Source organism: Cyrtonyx montezumae, unplaced genomic scaffold (genome assembly GCF_038088225.1).
Source record: "Cyrtonyx montezumae isolate F1298 unplaced genomic scaffold, pur_monq_1.0 scaffold_3, whole genome shotgun sequence".
NCBI classification, from domain to species: domain Eukaryota; kingdom Metazoa; phylum Chordata; class Aves; order Galliformes; family Odontophoridae; genus Cyrtonyx; species Cyrtonyx montezumae.
The window spans coordinates 76006273-76028812 of NW_027072034.1; the positions used below are offsets into that span (position 1 = coordinate 76006273).

The 22540-nt window shown below is 38.0% G+C and overlaps 1 protein-coding gene across 2 annotated transcripts in view; it reads right to left on the reverse strand.

The window, feature by feature from the left end:
* Positions 1–22540, reverse strand: part of NECTIN3 (nectin cell adhesion molecule 3) — a 60530-nt gene that overhangs the window by 33975 nt on the left and 4015 nt on the right. For both annotated transcript variants that reach the window (XM_065741955.1, XM_065741954.1), the window contains exon 2: positions 4479–4817. In XM_065741955.1, coding sequence (XP_065598027.1) covers positions 4479–4817 — 339 coding nt within the window. The remainder of the gene's footprint in view (positions 1–4478; positions 4818–22540) is intronic.

Genomic DNA, 22540 nt, shown 5'->3' on the forward strand with positions numbered 1-22540 from the left:
AAACTGAAGGCTGGCTGTTGTTTCATGGGGAACATCCAGGACTGAACTACTTTCTGCATTATATGTCTGACAACCTTCCATGCTGAGCTACGTAAATGACCCTACTGTAAAATAAACCAACAGCAAGAGTTCTTTCACCAATTTCCACATTTGCTCTTCTAGATTCGCAACAACCGTAACAGAGCTCCTCTTTCAGTTTGATATCCTGCTCTTCATCGCAACTGAGACTTTCTGTAATAAACTTGGAAATCTACACTGGTGCACATATGAAGTGTTCAACTGCCTGGAAAAGCATTTAGAACCTAGAACAGAGAACTAAGTTTACAGTTTTACCATTTTGCACACAATTTTGTTTCGCTTCTTATTTATCATAAGCATTATCCCCTTGATTTCCACAAATCACTAGTAACACTAACCTTTTAAAACAGCTTTTGTGGAAGCTTTACCTTATATTATTGAAACACAGAAGTAAACACCCAAAGTTACATTTTTTGTCTTATAAGCAAAAGGATACTCACCTTTAATGTACAATCCTCCAAGCCCCTCTAATCCCCCCAAGGTCTCCATCAAAGCAAAATCAAAAAAAACTTAGCCACTAGCATTAGTTTTTCTTGCCAGAACTTTCAGATGGAAAGAACATCTCCATCTATTTTATCTCTTTGAACTTATCTTGAAGATAAAACCCCATAATTTTTCCCTCTGTTTATGAAAGAATAGTTATTAGTTCACAAGTCTTAACAGTGTATCTCTAAACCCAGAACGCATTACTCAGTATGATGCTTCACTTACTAAGCTCATGAAAATAAATTGTCTTTGAATATTAAGTGACAGAGAACAGGATACAGGATTTGAAAAAGCTTAAGCCCTCCTTCTATCAACTTTCCTTCAAATGATAATCTTCCTTTCTCAGGTGGCATCTGATGTTTGTTGATGTTTGATAAACAGCTTCAGCTGATAGAGTAATTCTTAGTCTCTTACTAGAAAGATTAAATTAAACTGATAAATTACTCAACTTCATAAAATATAGTTCTATAGTAGGACAAAAGTACAAAGTGTCACGTACTTCTTAAGTGCTTAATCAAACCTTTTATAAATCATGGCTCTTGGACTACATACTAAAAGATACAGAAGTGAGTTAGGTGCCCATTTGGTTATCTTCCACAATTATTCCACTCCAACAAATGAAGTCAACTGACAGCAGAAACCCAGCTGCTCATTCTGTAGCCCTTTCAGGTTGTTTTACTTATAGCTTAAGAAAATTATCTTCTGAATGAACCCTTACAAGGATATCATTTTGCCATCTCCTCCAGGTAGTCTCGTGAAAGCAGAGGGGTAGGATCATCTCCCTCAATCTGATGCTAACACTGCTCTTGATGCAACCCAGGGTACATCTGGCAAGCACACATTGTTGACTCATGTTGAGTCTCTCCTCAACTGACACCCCCAATCCCTTTTCCTCAGGGCTGCTCTCAAATCATTCTCTGCCCAGCCTGTATCTGTGCTTGAGACAAAATGCTCTTCCTTTATGAAGGAATTGCAGCATCAGTGGATAAAAGTCACCCAGTTTGACAAGTAAGATTTGCTCTTGGAGAAGCCATCTTAGTTACCATTAATCATCTCCTTAATTCTCCATGTGCCTTAAAAGAGCCTTCAGGAGGATCTGCTACACAATCTTGGCAGACAAGGAGGTGAGACTGATTCACCTGTAGTTCCCTGGATCTTCTTATCCTTTCTTGAAAGCAGAGGTTACATTTCCCCTTTTCCAGTCAGCAGGAGCTTCAAACCACCACAACCTTCCAAATATGATGGATAGCAGCTTGGCAATCTCATCTGCCAGTTCCCTCATAACCCATAGACAGATCCTGTTAGGTTTCACAGACTTGTGCATCTTCAGGTTCTTTAGATGGTCTCAAACCTGAACTTCACTTACAGCATACAGATCTTCTTTTTCTCAGTTTTTACCTTTACTTTTTGCAATTACGAAGTCTAGCTGTTCAAGACAGTGGGACAAAAACCAACCCAGGTATATTTAAATAATCATATACAGTATCAAATTAGCTAGCAACAGAGTGCCTCTGCAAGCCACCCTGCTACACACCATATCTTCTTTCTTCAAAGACCATTTTGGCCAGTTTAGTCGCTATCTTGAGAAACAGAAGGTACAGAATGTACAGTCTGACATACAAGACTTCTTGCTTTATTTAACAGAAGATAAGCTTGAAGAACAAGTTTTATCTAAATTAATTTGCCTGTGTCACCCAAAAAGCATTTTCATTTCTTCATCTTAGCCTCTTTATACAGTGCTTTTCCTTAAAGCAACAAAATACTAAGTTAAGCAAATAAACTAAGCAAAGTCACTGCATCTAATTCTGTTAAACTTAAGAACATAAGATAAAGGTTTAAATACTACCTTAAGTGATCAAAGTATTGTGGCAAAGCATGACACTACCTAGCAGTTATTTTTTCTTACTGCCTCTCCTTTACGTTGTAACAGCACCTACTACTAGATGAATTTAATATGTATAGCAGACAGTAAGAAAAATCAATTCAATAGGAACCAGGAAGTAAAAAGGTGATGCTGTTTGAACTGGAAAAAAACAGCTTCAGCTGGAGTTCCATTACTTATGGGAGAAAATTTTAGAACAGCAGGAGAACAGTCAATACAGCTGATTAAGTCACATCAGGATTCTAAGTACTGACTGGAGCTATTCTATGCTTCAAAACAGAACTAAGCTTCTGGTAGTTGAACTCAAGCTACTGAAACTCATAAGACAACTCTGAACTACTACTCCTGCATTGCTTTTACTAAACTCCAGACATCAGCATAGGAAAAAATTGTCAGAAGAACAGAAAATGCTATGCTGAGGCAGAGTAAATCCCAAGTTACCCAGCTCTACATGCAAGCTAAGCACCTGCTAACCAAGATGGAGAAGGAAACAGTTAAGATTGCAAATCAGGGGAAGAAAAATAATACTCAAGACTCACTTCTGTCAGGAGAGGCTTGACCTATATTTTTTAATCCTCCTAATACCCCTATTTCACTTTCATAACAGCTGGTCTCTTACTGAAGATGTACTACTCAAATATGCATGTTTGTTACCAACATCATACATATCAGTATGAGATCCACCTTGGCAAAGAAACAGCTTGAAGTTTTGAAGTTCAGAGGTTGACAACATGCCACTGACAGGCTTACGACTATCAGCAACTACCTACATCATTACAAAAGAAACAAAACAGCTATGACCAAGACCACTATACTTGATGTACTATACTTAAAATCTATTCTAACAAATGTTACGTACAACTTACCACACACTGCAGTCCTAGCTTTTCAGATACAGAACAATGAGCACACAAGCCTCACATTTGCTTTCCAAGCTGCAGGGACTTCTCCCACTTCAAAAGCTAGCTTTGAGAGGCAAAGAAAACTACTAGTAAGGTGCAAATATAAGAAAGAAGAAAATCAACAAAGGGGGACTGACCAGAAGAGACGAGAGATAGCAGTAAGAACCTCCCATTATGTACTGATAGAAATGAACCCTAAAACTGAGAGGCTGCTTAAGTAGCCATGGACATAACTGCTCATCACAGACAAAACCCTAACAGATGAAACAGAGGTGGAAAAGAATCACAAGACTACTTTTTTTTAATCAAACAAATCTTCCTTAAAGAAGTTAATGGTATCAAATTGGATTAGGTCACTTGCTTTGATACATCTGTTTTGCCCCACCTTGTGGTGAAACTCAGTTTACATACATTACACCCATCTGATTAATTTCATATGGTGTTCTACTATTGTGGAGGACATCAGAAACCAAGAATAACCGAGAATATCCTAAAAACCAAGATTTATTTATAGAAAGTTGCTGAAGGTCTGCTCTGCAAAACAAAACAGCACTTTACTACTTGAAATGGGTATATAGCTTACTTGAACAGAACACCAACATAATAATACAGAACCCTCAATGAGGTAGATAAAAATATTTTAAGACTTACGTAAGCTTTGCATTAGTGATGCCTGGCCTGTAACTGCCCAAGGGCTTAAATCCCCAGAAGTAGCCTGAACAGTTCCACTTTACATTTGTAAGGTGTAAACATAATTCATATTGCAAACTCCAACCTATGTCATTAACTTAACCACACTAACAAACTCTTAAAAGGGAATGCAGACTGTCTTCAACATCAGCAAACACATTCCTAGATTCAGTACTGCTACCAAGTCTAAATTCTAAAAAGCACTGTCCAAATATATGGATTGGCAAGATACCTATAAGAGACCTAGGTATCAGAACAATCCTAACACAAATTCTTAAAGAATCATGGCCATAAAGACACCTCCTCAATGAAAATACTTGCTTGAAATACATTTTCACATAGCAATTGGCTTAAAATTAAAACAATATATTAATAAGTTGGCAGAATTCCACTACAAGTTGGTACTACTAATTTAAATTCCTTTCCTTAAGGTAACTTACCTAATACTGTTACAGTGGTTGATGACTGTGAATTTCCAAGAGGGAATGTAACAGCCTTACAGATATATTCTCCTGCATCAGAAAAGCTTACATTTTTTAGGATGATTGTTGCATCAGTAAGTGAGTAGTTTTTAAATGACACTCTTCCTTGGTATTTTTCTTGGATAGAAATTCCATATTCAGGGTGATGAACAGCAATAGTCTCTGAAAGTTTACCGTGGATCTTCTCCCAAGAAACTTGTGTTATTGTTTCATTTACATCGATTATGCATTTCAGTGCAACCTTCTTCCCCCAAACTGCTGTCACATGTGGATCAACAACTGGTCCAGCTAAGGCACCTAAAAAAAACCCACAAAAGTATTATTCGGTACATAAGGTTTAAGCTTTCACATTAACCCTTCATAATTTAGCTTGCCTTTAACAAAGAGAACTCCTCCTTTCCTCTGAGAAACCATATTCTTCTACTGATCCACAGCCATGTGGAAACAGTTTGAATTTACAGAAATTTGCCTCAAGAGAAACCAAGCTAGATATAGATCAACCATACTTCTGAGAATACAAACGCAAAATGTAGCACACTATGAAGGTGACCTGAAGATCACAACTAGTATACCAATCTTTCAGGAAGTTTAACTAGTTATAAGCATTATATATCCAATGTTTACTGGAAAACAATCCAACATGGTATTTTTGCAGTTGGATTAAATTTTTACCTGATCAGTAACAAATCTAGATCAGCAGTTACTTCAGCTATTTCTGCTTTCTTAAGATAACACTAACCACTAACAAAGACCACCTAACAGGAAAGGCATGTTAAGCTTTCTGTCATCTATGATACCTACAGATCCTACTTCCCAATAAAGATAAGTATCATCATACATACAAACACAATTTTTCTGCTACACTTTAGTGCTGTCTTCATACTAGATTTTATTTGTTTAAAACTCACAGTACTTCCAAAAGCAGCAACTTCAAGCTCATCATCATACCACCTCCTTTCCAGAAGGAAACCCACCAGACAACACAGTTTTTAACCAGGTAAAGTTAAACCACAGGATCAACTTCTTTCTCTAAACAGATGCTCCAGCAACTTCAGGCATCCAGTCTTCAAGTAATAAAATAAAATCAAGAGGCAAGGTATCAGTCCACACTGAATTTGTTTTTACTGTAGTCAAGTTTTAAAGATGCTATTTTAACTACTCCAAATTTTTTTTGACTTGTCACATCAGTACTTGGGACTATATATTGATTAACTTTCTCAGTAACAGTTCAAGTTTTAATAGCCCAGTTCTCACACACAGAAAAGTCATTTAAATGAATACAATCTCCACTTTGATCAGCAAGTCTCCATAAAAACAGAAATCCTAATTGGGGAAAAGACTGTCTATACATCTTTATGTGAATCCATCATTGGAAGGTTTGTATTTCCCAAGTGTTTTTTCAGTGCTCAAATCGTAACTAAGGCAATGAAATCATTTAAACTAGTGATTAAAAGACTCGGATAAAGATTTTCCAGTATACTACTGGCATTAGTCAGGAATTCTATGAAAACATCGAGTAGCACAAATAAATCAAACTAAAACAGAACTAGAAACCAAGATGACTGAAAAGACAGCAAGTTGCTGGGAAAGGATGGTAAGGGGCAAAGCAATCAGAAATTTCAAAATAGCAATAGAACAGCTTCCAAATGAGAATATTTAATACACCTAATCTACAAGAAATGAAAGAATGTTTTCTCTACCCTTTTCACACCTTTGTAACTAACACATATCACTGAGATTGCTGCCCTCTCAAGCGTCTATGTTTAATTGAAACAGATTTCTTCAATCTTCATCTCAACTTGTTGATACTACATTTAAACATAAAATATTAGAAAGCAAAAGAATTCTGAAAGATAACTGTTTAACCATATCTTGAAGTAAGGCTCACATTTTATTTCTGAAATCTATCTCAAAACATACACTAATATATTTTAGAACATACATACTCTGTACTGCCATTAATGTAGAAAAATATTTTTGTTCAGAAACCTCCCATTCAGGATGTTCCAGTCTGCACTGAATCTTAACCTGTACTGTACATTAATAGAATTATCAGCAGTATTAACTGCAACTGCAACAAAGAAAAGCACCCGAAGGAAACTTGTACAAAAGCTGCTTAGACTTCTAGCAAAGTTAAAATAAACAAACCAACCAACCAACCTCATTTTACTTAGTAGCCAACAAACTGTTTTGTCTCTTATTGCATTGGGTTAGGATTTTTTTGCTGTAACAAAAAAAATCTTGACAAAACACCTACTTCCAATAATTAGAGGCATTAGCTACATAAAGATGACAATGGCACATTAAAGAAAAAGCATATTACACACTGGTACTCAACTAACCATTACTTCTTTTTTTGGAATTGTGAAAAGGAACCATTTTTTACTACCAATACTTCTAACAGCTCATTTGTGCACTGAGAACATTGTGTCATTTCTTATATTGATTACATGGATATTTTCAGCAGTGAAATTTTGTTGTTGCTGCATTCAAGGTTTACAGGCTTTCAGGAAGAGACTTCAAATAGACAACCTGCGACACAACATTCATCAGTTACATTTTGTTCTTCATTTACCTGTTCCAGTAGAAGAGCCAAAAAGAACATTACCTCCCATTTTACATAGAACGTGTCAGAAGACTTAATATCTCCAAATAGCAGAACAACTCACCTATACCAATCCAGTGTTTCAACTGATTTAGATTGTTCTAGAGACTTCACGTGATTTTTCTACTCCACATTCTGTCATACACTTCCATGGGCTTTACCAAATAACACAATATTCTACTTTCACTGCAGATATTCTCTCACTTCAACTGAGATCACCCATCTTACAGCAAGAGTCTACGTGCATTTACTTTGGACACACTCCATGTTTTCATGACTGAGAATTCTGGAGTATCAGGGAGGCCAGCAGGCTTTCTCTGCTTATAATACAAAGTTCATCATCATAAACAAATCACCCAAAACTTAACCATCAATGCATGATTTTAGGAACATATCTAGAAACCCCTACATAGTACAAAAACTCAACTTTTGGAACAACTATCTTTTACTGGAAAATTGTTAAAAAATGAAAAACTAAGTGTTTTTCATTTAAGTAGTTTTGTTAGTGACTGAATGATGGGTCTAAGCAGAATACAAAAGTTATGACTGCGTGAGACTCTTCACTTCCAAAGTAACAGCTCATGTAAGAAAAACAGACTTCAGTTACTTCATCATGAGGAGGATATTACATATAGCCTGATCCATATTTTAAGCAACGGTCACTTTCATTAACTGACAAAACTTCAAATTTTGACAGAAGCTTTTAGATACCAATTGAAGTTTGGAAAAAAAAATATACAATGAAAAACTTTTCCAGACATAACTACAGATAAAGAAAGAGGCCTTCGTCATATGCACTTAAGGAATTTCCTACATGGTTCCATAAAGTAGTAATGATCCATTGATTAGACAAGAATCACACAGACTCTAATCCTGTATTCTAGAACCTCAAAGTTCTGGTCCACTTGTCAGTAAATGTTTTAATGACTGTTCAGTATCTTAAGTTCCTTGTCAACATTATTTCCCTTTCTACTCTTTTAAGGTCATGTTCAGATGCATGGTATATGTCTAGCTCCTCTTCACTGAGCATATAATTAAATGAAATTAGCACTTCCAGTTAAATTAATCAAAGCAATTAAGAAAATCATGCATTTTGTTTGCTGAAGAGGTTCTACTGCCTACTGATAGGGAATTTGTGTTAACCACAAAAGCCCAGACTTATCACAGCCTCAAGCTTTTCCCTGCAAGAAACCCTGACTCTTATCAAAGCCACCTGTTCTAAAATAATTTAAAAGGAAGACAATCGCACATCCAAGTTACTGCCAAAGAAGACTTAAAGATATCAGAAGCTTAGGGTGGCTAGAAAGCTTGTTAAGTAAACCAGTAGGCTGCCTCCCAAACAGACCACAGAGAGGTATGCAAACAAATACTTTGTTAAAGCTTATTAGAATCAACAAGCATTCTGTTCCAGTTCCTCCCAAGCCAAGAAATCACTATTCTTTAAAAAATTACCTCGGTAGTTCTCAGAATCATCCTCTTTCGTACCTGTAAACCAATTTGTCCTTCCTAAACCCAGGTGAAAATAACCACAATCTATTTGTATTTGTTATTGCTGGTTATCATTATTTAACTTCTTCTGGTTGCTGAACAATCAAGGTAACGTTTAAACTAGCAAGTTAATTACTATGTTGATATTCAGGACTCTCCATGACTCCCAAGTTCTTTAGTAAAGAACTGCTATTTCCATTGACACAAATACTTCCTTTCAATAATTAGTTTTGCTCAAAGACTGTAGCTATGTAGTGAGTAACAGTCACATGTCTACTCCAAAATACAGTTTTACAAGCTTATAATTCACAAGTCACTTTAAGGCAGTTTTTATAGTTTTTATTTTTAATCTCCTCAATTAATCCAAGATACCCACACACAGGACACAGTGTTTTAATAAAGCCTAGTTATCCCCCTTTCAAAATTTAAGAAAAATATGACCTTCTCTGCTTGCACACTTACTGGATTTCTTGTTCACCATCATTCTCAACCATCATCCCTGAAGGAAACTCTCTGCAAACTCTCAGCTCAAATCCAAGTATTATTGTATTTATGTTCAAATCTGTTGCAGCTAAGTTTTTTCTTTTTTACTTGGAAATTATTCATCTATCTCCCTTCTGATTTCATCATATATAATGACAAGTTACACATTCCAGGATGTCCTTTGAGCGCAGAATGTTTCCACATAGCCCACCAACTGAAGACACCACCAGATAACTTCTACTGGTGGGTTACAAAACAATTACTCCTATATCTTATTGTGAGATGGTATCCAATGCCGTTACTGCAAAAGTTTTCAATTTAACTGTATCGTTCTGTCTGTAAGTGTTGGAAAATCCCTTGTTTTAATCAGAGATTATTCCATACTGCTTCGTATGCAGTCTGACATTACTACCTCCATTATCTTCAGATATTTTCATTTTAGCTAAAATCCCCATGCAGTAACTGATGCTTTGATCACACAGTGATCTAACCCATGCTGATAAGGTTACTTAATGTCTAGGACAAAACTACCCAGTCACTAAAGCAAAGAGAATTTAAGCAGCTGGGCTTCCCTCGTCACTGATCTACAACTTGAAGTACCTGCTTTAATTTCTGCTTGTAAACATGCTATTAAGCCTCTCAATCTACTTCACAGATAACTCTTCAGATGCATGCAAGGACTGACAACCAACTGAGCTTTTCAACCTACTACAGTCCCTCTTATCTCCAGTTTTACAAGCTTTGAGGACTCACAAGACAGTATTCCTTTACTACTCATGGTTCCACATTTAGGTAGGACAGTCCTGAAGTATTACTAAGACTGAATTTTCAAGATGCATAGTATCAAAATTAAAGCTACAGACTTAGCTCCTCTGTGGAACCTGGGACAGAAAGCATAAGCTCCATGTTTAAATATCTCCTGGAAGAACACTTTGGGCCTTTGAGTTCTGACACAGCTCCCTTCCCAAATGAGCTGCAGTATTCCTCCTAATTCTTCCAACCGTTTTTGGCACCACCACATTTAAATTGATACCAGATTTCAAGGCACAATACCACAAGCATACCAGATTTTATACATATGCATACAAGTTGCACAAGTTAGTTACAATTCTAAGTTTAAACCAAAATACAAGAAAACCTTAACTGAATATTAAAATTAAGATTCACATTGGCTTCAATAACTCTCCGGTTTTAGTCTGCTCCAAGAATCTACCACTTGCTTTTAGATTTAAAAGCCACAGAACTTGAGGCTATCAAATATTGACCACGATGCCAGAAGCTGTTCACTGATAATTCTTAAGCCTCCCATTAGTTGAAAAAAGATAGACAACAGAGTCATAAAAATATAGTGATCTTAATACACCAAAGCACTCATGCTATTAGAGATCAGTCTCCACATTTTCAACTTTATTAGTCATAGAAGTACACAGAAAAAAGATGTTTATACGGAATGGTCGTACACAATGTCAGAAATGCTCCATTTTTGATACCAGTTACAGAACTGTGGCCTGCTTAGTAGTCTAACACTAATAAGGTAGACAGAATGTCACGGCACTTCCTAGCTGCTTATTTTGCACTAGCACTCAACTGGCTCCACAAGACCAGAATATATAGTTATTCCTCGTGTCAGCAAGTTAATCAGAAAGTTAAGGATGTACCCTGCTTCAGCACCCACTAACACAGAGCAGCTAAACAAGAACTGAAATCAAGAGTAGAGCAGTACAATAAAGACATCCCATTTCAGTGACAGCAAGTTGCTAGGTCAGCAGAACTTGCCACAGAACAGTTTCGAGGTCAAACTAAACATCATGAAGTCAGTCTAATTTCAGCTAACATCAGAAAGACTACTTACATTCTCCTAGTCTTTTCCCTACTGCATCAGTGTTTATCAGCTACCTAAGAAAGTTCTCTCTAGAAAATAATTTAAAAAGCCAGTTTTTTCCTGAATCAGTCTTCTGCATTGGGTTGTTCCCTGTCCAGTCAATCACAAGTAGGAACACAACAGAGGCAACAATAGCACAGACACATATTCTGGTGGCATTTTAAGATCTGTTTAGCTAGAGATTAAAAGCACTTAAAGACTCTACAGAAAGTATGCCCAAAATCACCACTTGAGGCTTCACAAAATTATATGTTTAAATTACTGGGAAGAAGTCTGCACATGTCCCCTCCGTAGCAGAGAACATGAAGTACTGTGTCAAAAAAAGATCAGAACTAAGGAAGCACAATTTTTTCAACAACAGCTTGTGTTTCAAATTGTTAACAAAGTCCTTAGGAAGAAAAATAAATATATGTAGACCGATGAGCTACTATTTTAACATAACCTTATTCCTCTTCCAGGATCACCTGCTTTATCACAACCCTTGCTTGAAGCAGAAAGCTATTTTGTAAGTGATTTTTTTTTTCCTGCAAGGAGCAGAAATGAAGGACGAGGTAGGCTTCTAATGACTGTTATGTTTACTATAGTACTCCACCTTCTCTCAGATTCTTCTAAAAGAAGAATGTATGCTATTCCTGTCTTTTAAGAGATTCTTAAGCCTTACTCAGTGATGATCACAAAAGCACAATAGGCATAGAAAAACCTACCAGAAGACAAAGTCTCGGTAGCTTAATGGGTGATAGGAGGATAGTTGGTCTAGATGATCTTGAAGGTCCTTTCCTAGTGTCTCTATGTTTCTAAATTTGGCATAACGGTGGAAAACTTGGGTTAAGGCAAAAGAAAACAACTCTGCCCTTTTCTACCTCCACCAGCTACCATTTTGCCCCACCACCTCCCTCCAGTTCAATAGGATTCCACACTTTTGAAAATAGAAGTCAATTTATTGAATTCCAAAAGAAAACTCTGAATGCTACATAAACCACTGTGTAATTGTATATTCCTAGATCTCTCCTACAGCAGTGATGTATCAGCACTACCATGGCTGTTCATGTTCTTCACTTTCAAGTGTGTTGATTAAAGCAAATGAACATTTGGAGCTTACCTATAACTGGACCCAAACTATATTTCAGTTTTATTTCCAACACATAAGCAGCACTCTCAAGGAACTACAACCCACATGTTTACAGGGGCCATAACAATTTGGGGAACATCATGTCCAGTATCGGTATCTCAGGAGACAAACTATCAGTTAAATAGTTTGTCCCAAACCTGTTACCATCAGATGTTCTGCAGAATTTGTGACTATTTTGAAACTACACCTTCTGCTCTGAAGGGTAGAGCTGACACCACATCACAGCATCTACCAAGAGACTGGTGTTAGCAGCTCCTCATTCCCTCCTTTCAGAAGGCAAGATAATGCAGCACTGGACAATAAAACACTTATTACGGAACAAATGGCTTCATAAACAGACTAGATGACCTTGACTTAACATTTTTCCCCACATTAGCAAGTTATCCAGCAAATCATATAGATGTACCCCCCCTTCAGCACTCACTAATTCATGAAGCATTTTGTTCATCATTACATGGACATTTTTCATCATGGGAAGCAAAGTAACCTATCCCTGAGTGCCGTTTTACTCCAGTGGAATACCAAATCATTTTGAACTCAAGTGTTTAATGTAGCATATTCCAACTTACACATACTTAAAAGTCCACATCTGAGCCACCATTCTTATTTCACAATGCTCTCTTCTTCATATGAAACTAAAACAGCAAAAAGTTACACTAACTCCTCATACAGCAGAAACCACAGCCCTGTATTCTGCTTTCTACCATGCTCCAAAGACCCTTCAAATGAAGGGGTAGAAAATAAAACACAATCTAAGATACTAGCTAAGTTCTTAGAAAAGGTTAAACCCATGATTCAAATTGAGTTGTCAAGGGTGGTCTCAGTAAGCCAATTTTATAAGGTTAAAGCTTTAAATCCAACTACTCATAAATAATGTTTACAGAGCCTCAGCAACTTGAAAACTTCCTCTGGAACTTCAACCATGTTCACAGAACTGTCTGCTTAACACACTCCTGAGCTATTATCTCCTGCATACGTTAACATACTGTAAATTAAGACACTCATGTTTACCCCAATACTAAGCATTCAGATGTTTACACAACTAATGACTGAAGCAATCTACAAGGCAGCTGTAAGTTCTTCCGCAGTAAACATTCCAACCTCAGTTTAAAACAGAGGAAACTTACAGTTCTACTACTTTCAGAGAGGAGCAAGTAAGACAAAATACCCTTTTCCACAAACTGAATCAGTCTCAAAAGCAGGACTAGAAGAACATCTCACCCTTAGTCCCACTCCCTCAAATACAATAAGAGTATTTTTGTAGACGTGTACTCCTGTTCCAGACCAAGAATGCAATACTTCATAATCCCATTTTAAAAATGATTTAATCTCAGGTGTAGAGTGTTTAGGCATGAACACTAGATAAAAAGCAAGGGAAATTATAAGGGAAATTGTTCACATCTCTACTCAAATCCTTGATGGGAATGTTTGTTAAACACTTCTACATCTTCAAAAAAAAAACTTTTAAAACAATACATGAGTTACTAGCCTTGACAAACCAATCAAAAGGTAAAAGGCTGAGGTTCTCCTACTTTGGCATCTAGTTGAAACACGAAGTTTTATATAAGATACAGAGGAAGGTCAGAAAGAATGTTGTACCTCTGTCCTATATCTTTGTGGGGCTGCCAACGAACTGTGTTAGAGACAAAAAACACATCAAGTTACACACATTTTTCCTCAGCCTAAAAAAAAAAAACCTCCAAATTCTAATGGGGCCAAACTAAAACATTAGTCAGTAGGAACAAACATAAGTAGCAGGAGAGTGCTGAAAAATTACAGCACGTTTACATATAAGTTGATTGTACTTCAGGAATTGAGTGTGCCACTCTAGAACACACTGACTTGAAAGTGAACTCTCAGATGAATCGTGGCTGATATTACCCAGATCTGAAATTCCCCTTGAACATCATACTGCAGGTATTAGCCACTTTGGGAGCCTAAAAGCAAACAAAGTATTCACTTCAAATATTATCTACAAGAAAGGACTGCAAGAACTCACTTTTGTTCTCAGAGAAGGCAACTCAAGAGAGGTCCTGAAGTACATACACTGACAAAATTAGCAAGAGCAGACACATGCAGAAACATAGGAAGCAAAAGTCACTCATTATTTCATTGATACTACAACACATCTTCCTCTCCTCTCTCTTCTCCCAAGAAATCACCCCTTTTCCTCAACTGAAAAGTCTTAGCCTAACATAACATAGGCTGATTTCAAACCCTGATCTTTCCCTAAACTCACTTCATAGAATGGTTTGGTTTAGCAAAGATCACCTAGGTCCAACCCCTTCTATAGGCAGGGACACACCTCCCTCTAGAACAGGTTGCTCAAATCCCCATCCAGTCTGGCCCTGAATGCCTCCAGGAAGGGGGCATCCATAACTTCTCTGGGAAACCTGTTCTAGTGTCTCACTCACCCCCCCTCCATCTCCCCCACAGTAAAGAGTTTCTTTCCAATATCTCATCTATTCAACCCTAGTTTTTGTTGTTTGCTCTTATGACCAAAGGAGCAAAACTGAACACAGTATTTGAAGAATGGGCAAACAGCCTATTCAGATATGTAAGCACGTAACGTGTTGGTTGTCCTGTCCACCAACACTCCTTTAATGATAACACAAAGCCACTATTTCAAGGAATTGACTATAGTATTGTTAATATTGTTTCCAAGCACACGAATAGTTTGGAGGCCACAATATATGCAAGCCTACTTCTCCCCTCCATGAAGGTAGCCTCAGCTGTATCACTGAACATTCATCGATACTAGCCATCCTGTTTCATTAATCAATCACTCCTTCTCAAGGTCCTTTTGTGCAATCCACAGTCATTCAAATCTAACTACTTGTTGTCCACAGCAAGTAAATAAGGGCATCTGCAACTCAAAATAAATGAAAATGAAAACTATGTTTGGATATGTTATTTAATGGGTTAACTACTCTTGTGAACAGTGTCTTTCCCTACAGTAGGTAATGATCTGTGTCACTGACTGCCAGTGAACTCAAGCAACTCTGAGGACAAAGAGTAGAACCTACCAGTGAAAACCAAAGCAAACAGTATTGTTGTAATGCTGTAATATTATAGAAAACACAGCAATGATAGCAGAGTAACAAAGTTCCAGGCTGCAGCAAATGAGGATATCCTCAAACACACCAGATGTGGACACAAACAAAAGAAAAAGACTGCATTCCCTTGGAAGGTCTCAAGTAGGCAAGGAACCCCAGTGAAATGGCCTTGCCTCCACTGCTAACCCTTAAATAAGGTCCGGGAAGGGGTGGATTCTAGCTCTACCCCTTCTGGTCAATCAGGTACACTGCTTGCATCTGAGCTCCTCTGGGTTGGCCCTGCCTTCCTACCAGGTGTTCAATCACTGCTTCAAATCATGACTTAGCATTTCCACCACAACTGTGCATCTCTTTTTCCACAGTCAACCTCACTAGTTCTTCCCAACTGACCAGTAGGTACACAAGTCCATCAGTATTTCTTCTGCTGCCAGTATAGTCATAGCAGCCCTTCCTGTCAGCCATTAATATCTTTTACTCACTCTAGCTGCAGTGAGCTTGAGCTTTCCTAGCTCTATACCCATACTCACAGATGATGTGCGTCCTCTATGCTCCTTTTGCTTCAACCTTCTGCAGACTTCCTTTGTGCTTTTGAACCTCAGTGACGAGCCCCCTGTTCTTCCAACAAGATGATCAGAGGGGTAGAGCATCTCTCCTTGAAATAAGGTTGACAGATCCAGGCTTGTTTAGCTTGGAAAAGAGAAGGTTCCAGGGAGACCTCAGTGCAGCCTTCCAGTGCTTAAAGGGAGCTTATAAATGGGAAGGGATCCAACTTTTTACACAGTTGGATAGTAATAGGACAAGGAAGAATGGTCTTAAACTAAAAATCTTAGTTTACATGTCAGGTAAAAATTATTTACTCAGGTTAAGAAACCGTGGATGCCCCATCTCTGGAGGCATTCAGTGCCTGGTTGGATGGGGGGGGTCTGGCAGCCTGATCTGGTGGGTGGCAGCCTTGGTCCTTTCCAAAACAAGTCATTCCATGACTCACTGTCATTCTACGCTTAGGGTTAGTACCCTTGAAAGAATCACTAGTGACTACAGGGATATTTGCAATGAGCAGCCATCAAAAGACTAGACATGATCTCCACAACATCCTGGATCCAAAGGAGATGTCTCCAAAGACTTCAGATCAATTCAGGTCAGCAGATGCCTTCAAAACCTACAAGCACCTGGTATCTATTATCTTCCTTTTCCTTCCAGTGACACTAGGTCCTTTACACAAAAGGCAAGGGTATTACGATGCACAGAACAAAATTCAAGCACAAAATGAAATCACAAGGTAGTTTTAATGTTGTTAATTTGACAATTAGAAGTGCTATGACCACAGTTTTAAGGTACATCACTATCAAGACAAATTCCAGCTAGCAGCCAGCAAGTTAATAAGCTTTCTTAACCAAGTAAACAAAAGCTATCCCAATGCCTTTCAGGTGACTTTTTTTTTTTTTTTGCAAAGGACAGTTGAGTCACCACTATGCTGACAGGCTTGTCCAATGCTAATGGAGTTAGGTGTGTGGACTACTCAGAATGCCAGCAGAATTTGGCACTGAGCAAGCACGAAGTACTTCCAGAAAGTTTAAGGAAAACCCATCAGAGTAACCTGCACAAACAAGAGTTCTGAATTTCTTAAAATAAGCACCCAAGCACTTAACTGTTAAACTAATTTTAAGGAATCAAGTGAGTTATGGCAATCATATAGCAACAGTTCTAAGCACTCAGAATTCCTCATTTCTACAACTCTACCTTCCACACAGATTAGAAAATCATTCAAAAACTGGTGTGCAATGGCTTTCTAGATGAAGGAACAAAACTGGCAATCCTCAGGAAAGCTTCAATTCCCTCAAAGAGGAAGCTATTCATCCAGTCCTTCCCTTTCTGCACAGTCTTTATGGGCATGTAACACCTATTCTACAAAGATTCTGGGGAGAAAGAAATTAAGTTGTATTTTGTACTATATTAAGTAACTAAATCACAAGTTTGGGAAGATAGCTAAGCACTGACTATGCATTTCTACCTACTCACAAAATTGCAACGTTATCTGCCAACAGTTAACAACTGCAATGCTATTATAAAGCACAAAGTGAACACACTCAGCAGCAGCAAATCATAAAATATAATGCCTACATCTCCACTGCTCATGACAAGATCTGATGAATTGCCAGTTACATTACAGAACTATGAGAACGCCTGCTGCCCCTACATTGCTGACTTCAAGCTCTTAAGGCCACCCTCAAGTGCAAATTATTCCAGAAGTTAACCCTTTTTATACAGAATATGCACCAAGACAGTAAGCTAACATTACTGATAGCCAAGCACATTAATGCCTTATAGTAGCTACCAAAGCACATTTTCAGTATTTGTCACATTGCCAGCACTACTCTCAGTTGTGTTGACTCACTGAACTAAGAGAAGAAACATACAGATTGTTTTTAACCACTTGATTGTAAGTTATTACTTATTTTAGGGGTTAACAATGAGAACCAATTTTTAAGTAAGCTTCTAGCAACTCTTCACCTGTAAGTGAAATAACTTTAAAAGACAGTCTTGTTTCAGACTTGTACTTCGACATTTCAAGCTTAATAGAGACTTCTAAGCACTTCTACATTTCTTCAAGGGTTAGCAAATACACTACAACAGCTTCTGCCTACTCACACACAAAATACGAGGCTCATTTAGAAGGCAATGGACTTCTGGAAGTTATCCAGCCCAATCCCCAACTCAAAGCAGGGCGAACTCTGAAGTCAGATCACATTGCTCAGTGTCATACCATGACAGGTTCTCAGCATCCTCAAGGACAGAGATCCCACAACATGTTTCAGTCTTTCATTTTTGTTGTAGGAAAAAAAAAACAACACTGCTAACACATTATTAGCATTTCTCTTGTTGTAGATTGTTTGTTGCCTCTTACCATTTCCCTGGGCACCTCTAAGGACAGCCTTTTTTCCTGTCACTCCTGTTACACCACTGCAGCCAGCAGTTATTTTCCCCCACTGCACACTTCAAAGAAGTCCAGAAGATTGAAGAAAACCACACTTTCAGACTCTCTTCAAACACTGCAATCTCCTTATCTCAGAGGACCTCAGAGACATCAGCATCTGCCTTGTACCTTGGAGCACAAAAGCTGATACAGTATTTCACATACAGTTTCAGAAGCTTTGAATAGTATGAAATAATTACTCTTTTCAACTGACTGGCTATGTCCAGTATGCTCCTCAGCTTTTATATCACAAACACACACTGCTGACCTACAAGGACCCCTAGGCTCTTTCCTAGAAAGCTGCCTTTCTGCCAGTTAATACCACACTGCTGCTGCAACATCAACTCATTCTCCCCTAGAGAATTTCACATGTCTTTATTGAATTTCATGCTATTTCTGCCAGTCATTCCTTCAGCCTGCAGACCTCCCACTCAAGCAGTCTTCAGAATATCCACTGTCCCTCCCAATTCATTATCATCCACAAGCATGATGGAAGCATATTACTGGTTTGAATGAATGGCTGGCATGCAACTGTCGTAGTACAGCCCCCTGAAGAAAGCCACCAACTTTCTTTGTACATGATCAGAGCTTCCCAAGACCAGTTGTACACACTTCTTCTAGGCAAGTAGACTATAAAACACAAAAAGTACCCAGCACTTTGGTCACAAGGATGATTTCTGAAGTCTTCTTGAAAGCCTTCCTACTAACACATTAAATAATACTTAGCTATTCCTTAGCCCATAGTTGTGTCCTATATACTTGCAGCAATCAGGTTAGGACCTCTGTCCAGTCCAGTCACAAATCATGGCATCACCATAACTCCTTTCCTTCACTTCCATTAGATTTCACACTATAACTATACTGGTTTAGCACGCCTACACTAAGCATAGCTCACTTGCCTCTTAAAACTCTGGAAACAGTTGCAAAATGGCCCTTTGAAATTTATCAACAAAGGGGATTTCCACTAGCACTCCCATCCAGCTCTACAGTCCTCATCTCTTTCTGAGTGGCAAAACACTCAGCAGAATTTTATTTTAGAGTCAAAAGTCAATGGAAGTTATTAGATGTTTGTGAAAACACTGACATACCAACTGACAATAGGGACATCTCACAAGAGTCAAAAACCTATTAATTTCATTGAAATCAACATTTGTCTTAAACATAAGCTACACACACGCTTAGACCACACCTCTGATACCATAAATTGCTGAAACAAAACAGAATGCTACCTACCCTTAATCAACTTCTACCTACATGATACCCCAAATAAGTTCTTACATTAAATGTGCTGTCTACCAGAGGCATGTTGTTCCACACTATCTCAGCTACTGGCAACACACTGGAACCTTCAACACTGTTCAAAAACCTCATAAGAAGTGATTAGTAGTTTGTTCGCAGCCAGATTCTCATGTTTATTTTCCTTATCTCTACTGATAAATGTAGAAGTACCTTAACGAAGAAATAATACTATTTTCTGTTTCAAGAGAATACATCTGAGGAAATCAGTAATGCATCAAAATGTTTAAAGCACAGAAGTAGTGCTACTTGTACTGAAAAAATTCACTGGACAGCCAGCATAAGTATCTACCACAACAAGTATGTTGAAACATAGAATTAAGCTAAACAACTCCATCTTTGCTTCACTAGCCTCTAGTAATACTACTTAACAGAGTTGATGAAGTATATTTTATTGTACCAAGGGCCAAGAAAAGTAGCAAAAACTAAAGAAAACAAAGAAGTCTCAGTTAAGTAACTTGCATTATCCTGGGGTGATTTTTTCCAAGTCAGAAGTCCTGTTCTCTCAGTTAATGTTTTATGAGGAAGGTTCTTGCATTTGGCATTACTTAACCTATGCTTGCTTAGAGTGACTGTTGCCCTATTAGATGATATACACCGAAGAGAAACTAAGGAAAGCCAGTTACTTAGAGGAAGAATTGAGGTTATGTTTGAACTATTTCCAACATCCATTCATCCAATTGGGTGTTTGTTACTGCTGGGACAATAATGAGCAATAAGCATAGTTACTAGTTTTTAGCTTAATCACATGCAACATGGGTGGCACTGCAAGTAAAGCAGCAATAGAAGTAGGTAAATACCCATAAGAAACAGGATTGAGAACAAAAGAGAGTCAAGCACTCACTCAATGCTCTGACTCAAGGACCACTGACAACAACTGGTCAGAATGAAATAAGAAGGTAATCAAGCTAGCTCAGTTGAGCTCCTTCCATCATCTGCCTGTACATCCAGCATTTGGCTAGCCTTCACTCACCAACCAGGAAGGTACTTTTTTGGCAAAAAAAATTGCTACTCTGATAACCTCAAATTTGGCACATGCTACTGCATTAGCACCCTTTAACAAGAACAGCATCAGTTCAGACCAACTGCAGGAAGATGTCGAGGACAAGCTTGAAGTGTCACTTCAATATTAGCTTTGACTCAGAAAAGGGGAAAATAACCATATGCTTCTTAAACAAAATGCTTATTATTATTTACTGTTTTTCCTGTATCAACAAGAGCCATTTTGCTCTAAGTATTTCTAGTACTCCAATCAAACTCTAGACAAACCCCTTCTGGCTGGATTTCATGCTGAGAAGGTAAAGATGTATGTATTAAAACACTGGAATTTATTTTACTTCCATATACTACTTGAGAAAGCTGAAAAGACAAAAATACCAAAGAATGAAGTAGTGATTAAAGCAGAGAGTCTGGAAGCTTGTTTTTTTCCAGTACTGAAACCAATAGTGACCCTCTTGCTAATGTCCAGATGTAAAAGTTTACTGGATTGGTTTCCCACACTAAGGAAAGTATTAGGGGCTGGACAGAAGACAGCAGCACTTAAGAAGTACTTTATTGTTCCTGCTATGTTTTTATTCTAGCAGTAACTCAAACTTGACAAACTTATTTATCGGTTCACATACGAAACAGTCTAAAGTCCAAAAGCTAATTAACTGAAAAAAAAATGAGATGGAGAAAAAAATAAAGTATTCATCTATTTGACAGTTTCAGGAAGTTATTTGTTTCAACTCAGCTTGGAAGTTATGGGCTACACCTTCTAGCTCTTGACCACAAGACTATGCACTAACTCATGCAGCAGCAATCCTGGGCCTAGCTTTTCTAAAACCAAGGTAACAACTAGCCATGAGTTCCCTAGGAGCCCAACTTAGGCATGCCTGCAGCACACTCTCATCTGCTGTTTCACACCTGCACTTCTTGCCAACCACATCCAGGGGGGAAGACAAGCTCTTAACTTAGAACTTTTTCCATCTCTCCTTCTTCTATAGACTGGGAACAATTTTTTTCCATGATGATGCCTATTACTGCATGATTTCCTGCGTTTACCTTATTCCCATTTAATTCCCTCTATTTCATCTACATTCAGCTCTACCTACCTTTCCCTTAACTCTCCTTGAATTTTTTTCCCCACACTTACATTGTACTCTTTGCAACTCAGTCTGTTTCCTAACAAGGAAACAGTAAGAGTATTTACAATCCTTTTACCTCTAACAAAAGTTTGATAAACCTCTCTTCCATGCCTAAAGCAGTAACTCAGCATCCTCTCTAAATATTCCTGCTTAGGATCTCTGAGGCACTGAATGCCACTGCTGTCTAAATAAACACCTTAAAAAAACAAAACACTGATTTGAGATAGGTTACTTAAAACAAAAATCCCCACACATCCTCTCTTCACAGAAGAAGAACAAAACCTTATTTTGTTATGTCACAAGTTACAAAATTAACCACTAAATTGCATCTACACCTATTCTTCAATTGTAACTAGGAAAATCTGGCCAATTAGCACCATTTATTAGATTCTAAGGAAATTCCTCATGAAAAGTTCTCTATCAGTACCTATATACCACAAAGTTTAACGGTCATCAGGAAAAAAGGCATTTAAACACAACACAGCTATTCAAAGCTGGAAAACAGAAATCAGATTACAAACCGTACTAGCAGGAAGTAATCTGTTATCACTGAGCTCCTTTCAAGACGTAAAATAAAAAAAAACACAACCCAAAACAAAACAGGACTACAGCACAAGCACACAATGTAACCAACCATAGAATGGCTTTACCACAGGCAGGGCCATCAACCTCCAGATGTGGTACTAGATCACATTGCCCAGTGAGTTCAAGACCAGGTTAAATGGAACATCTGCAGGGACAGAGCAGCCACAGCCTCACTGGACAGCCTGTTCCAGCACTTCACCACTCTCTGTAAAGAACTTCCTTGACATCCAATCAAAACCTTCTCTCCTTAAGCTTAACACCATCCCCCCTTGTCCTACCACCACCTTCCCTTCAAAAAAAGTTGATTCCCCACCTTTTTATGGTTCCCCTTTAAATATGGGGACTCATGCAGGCTCTCAGCTCATTGCAGATTTATCTACTCAGTCAGTAATGATA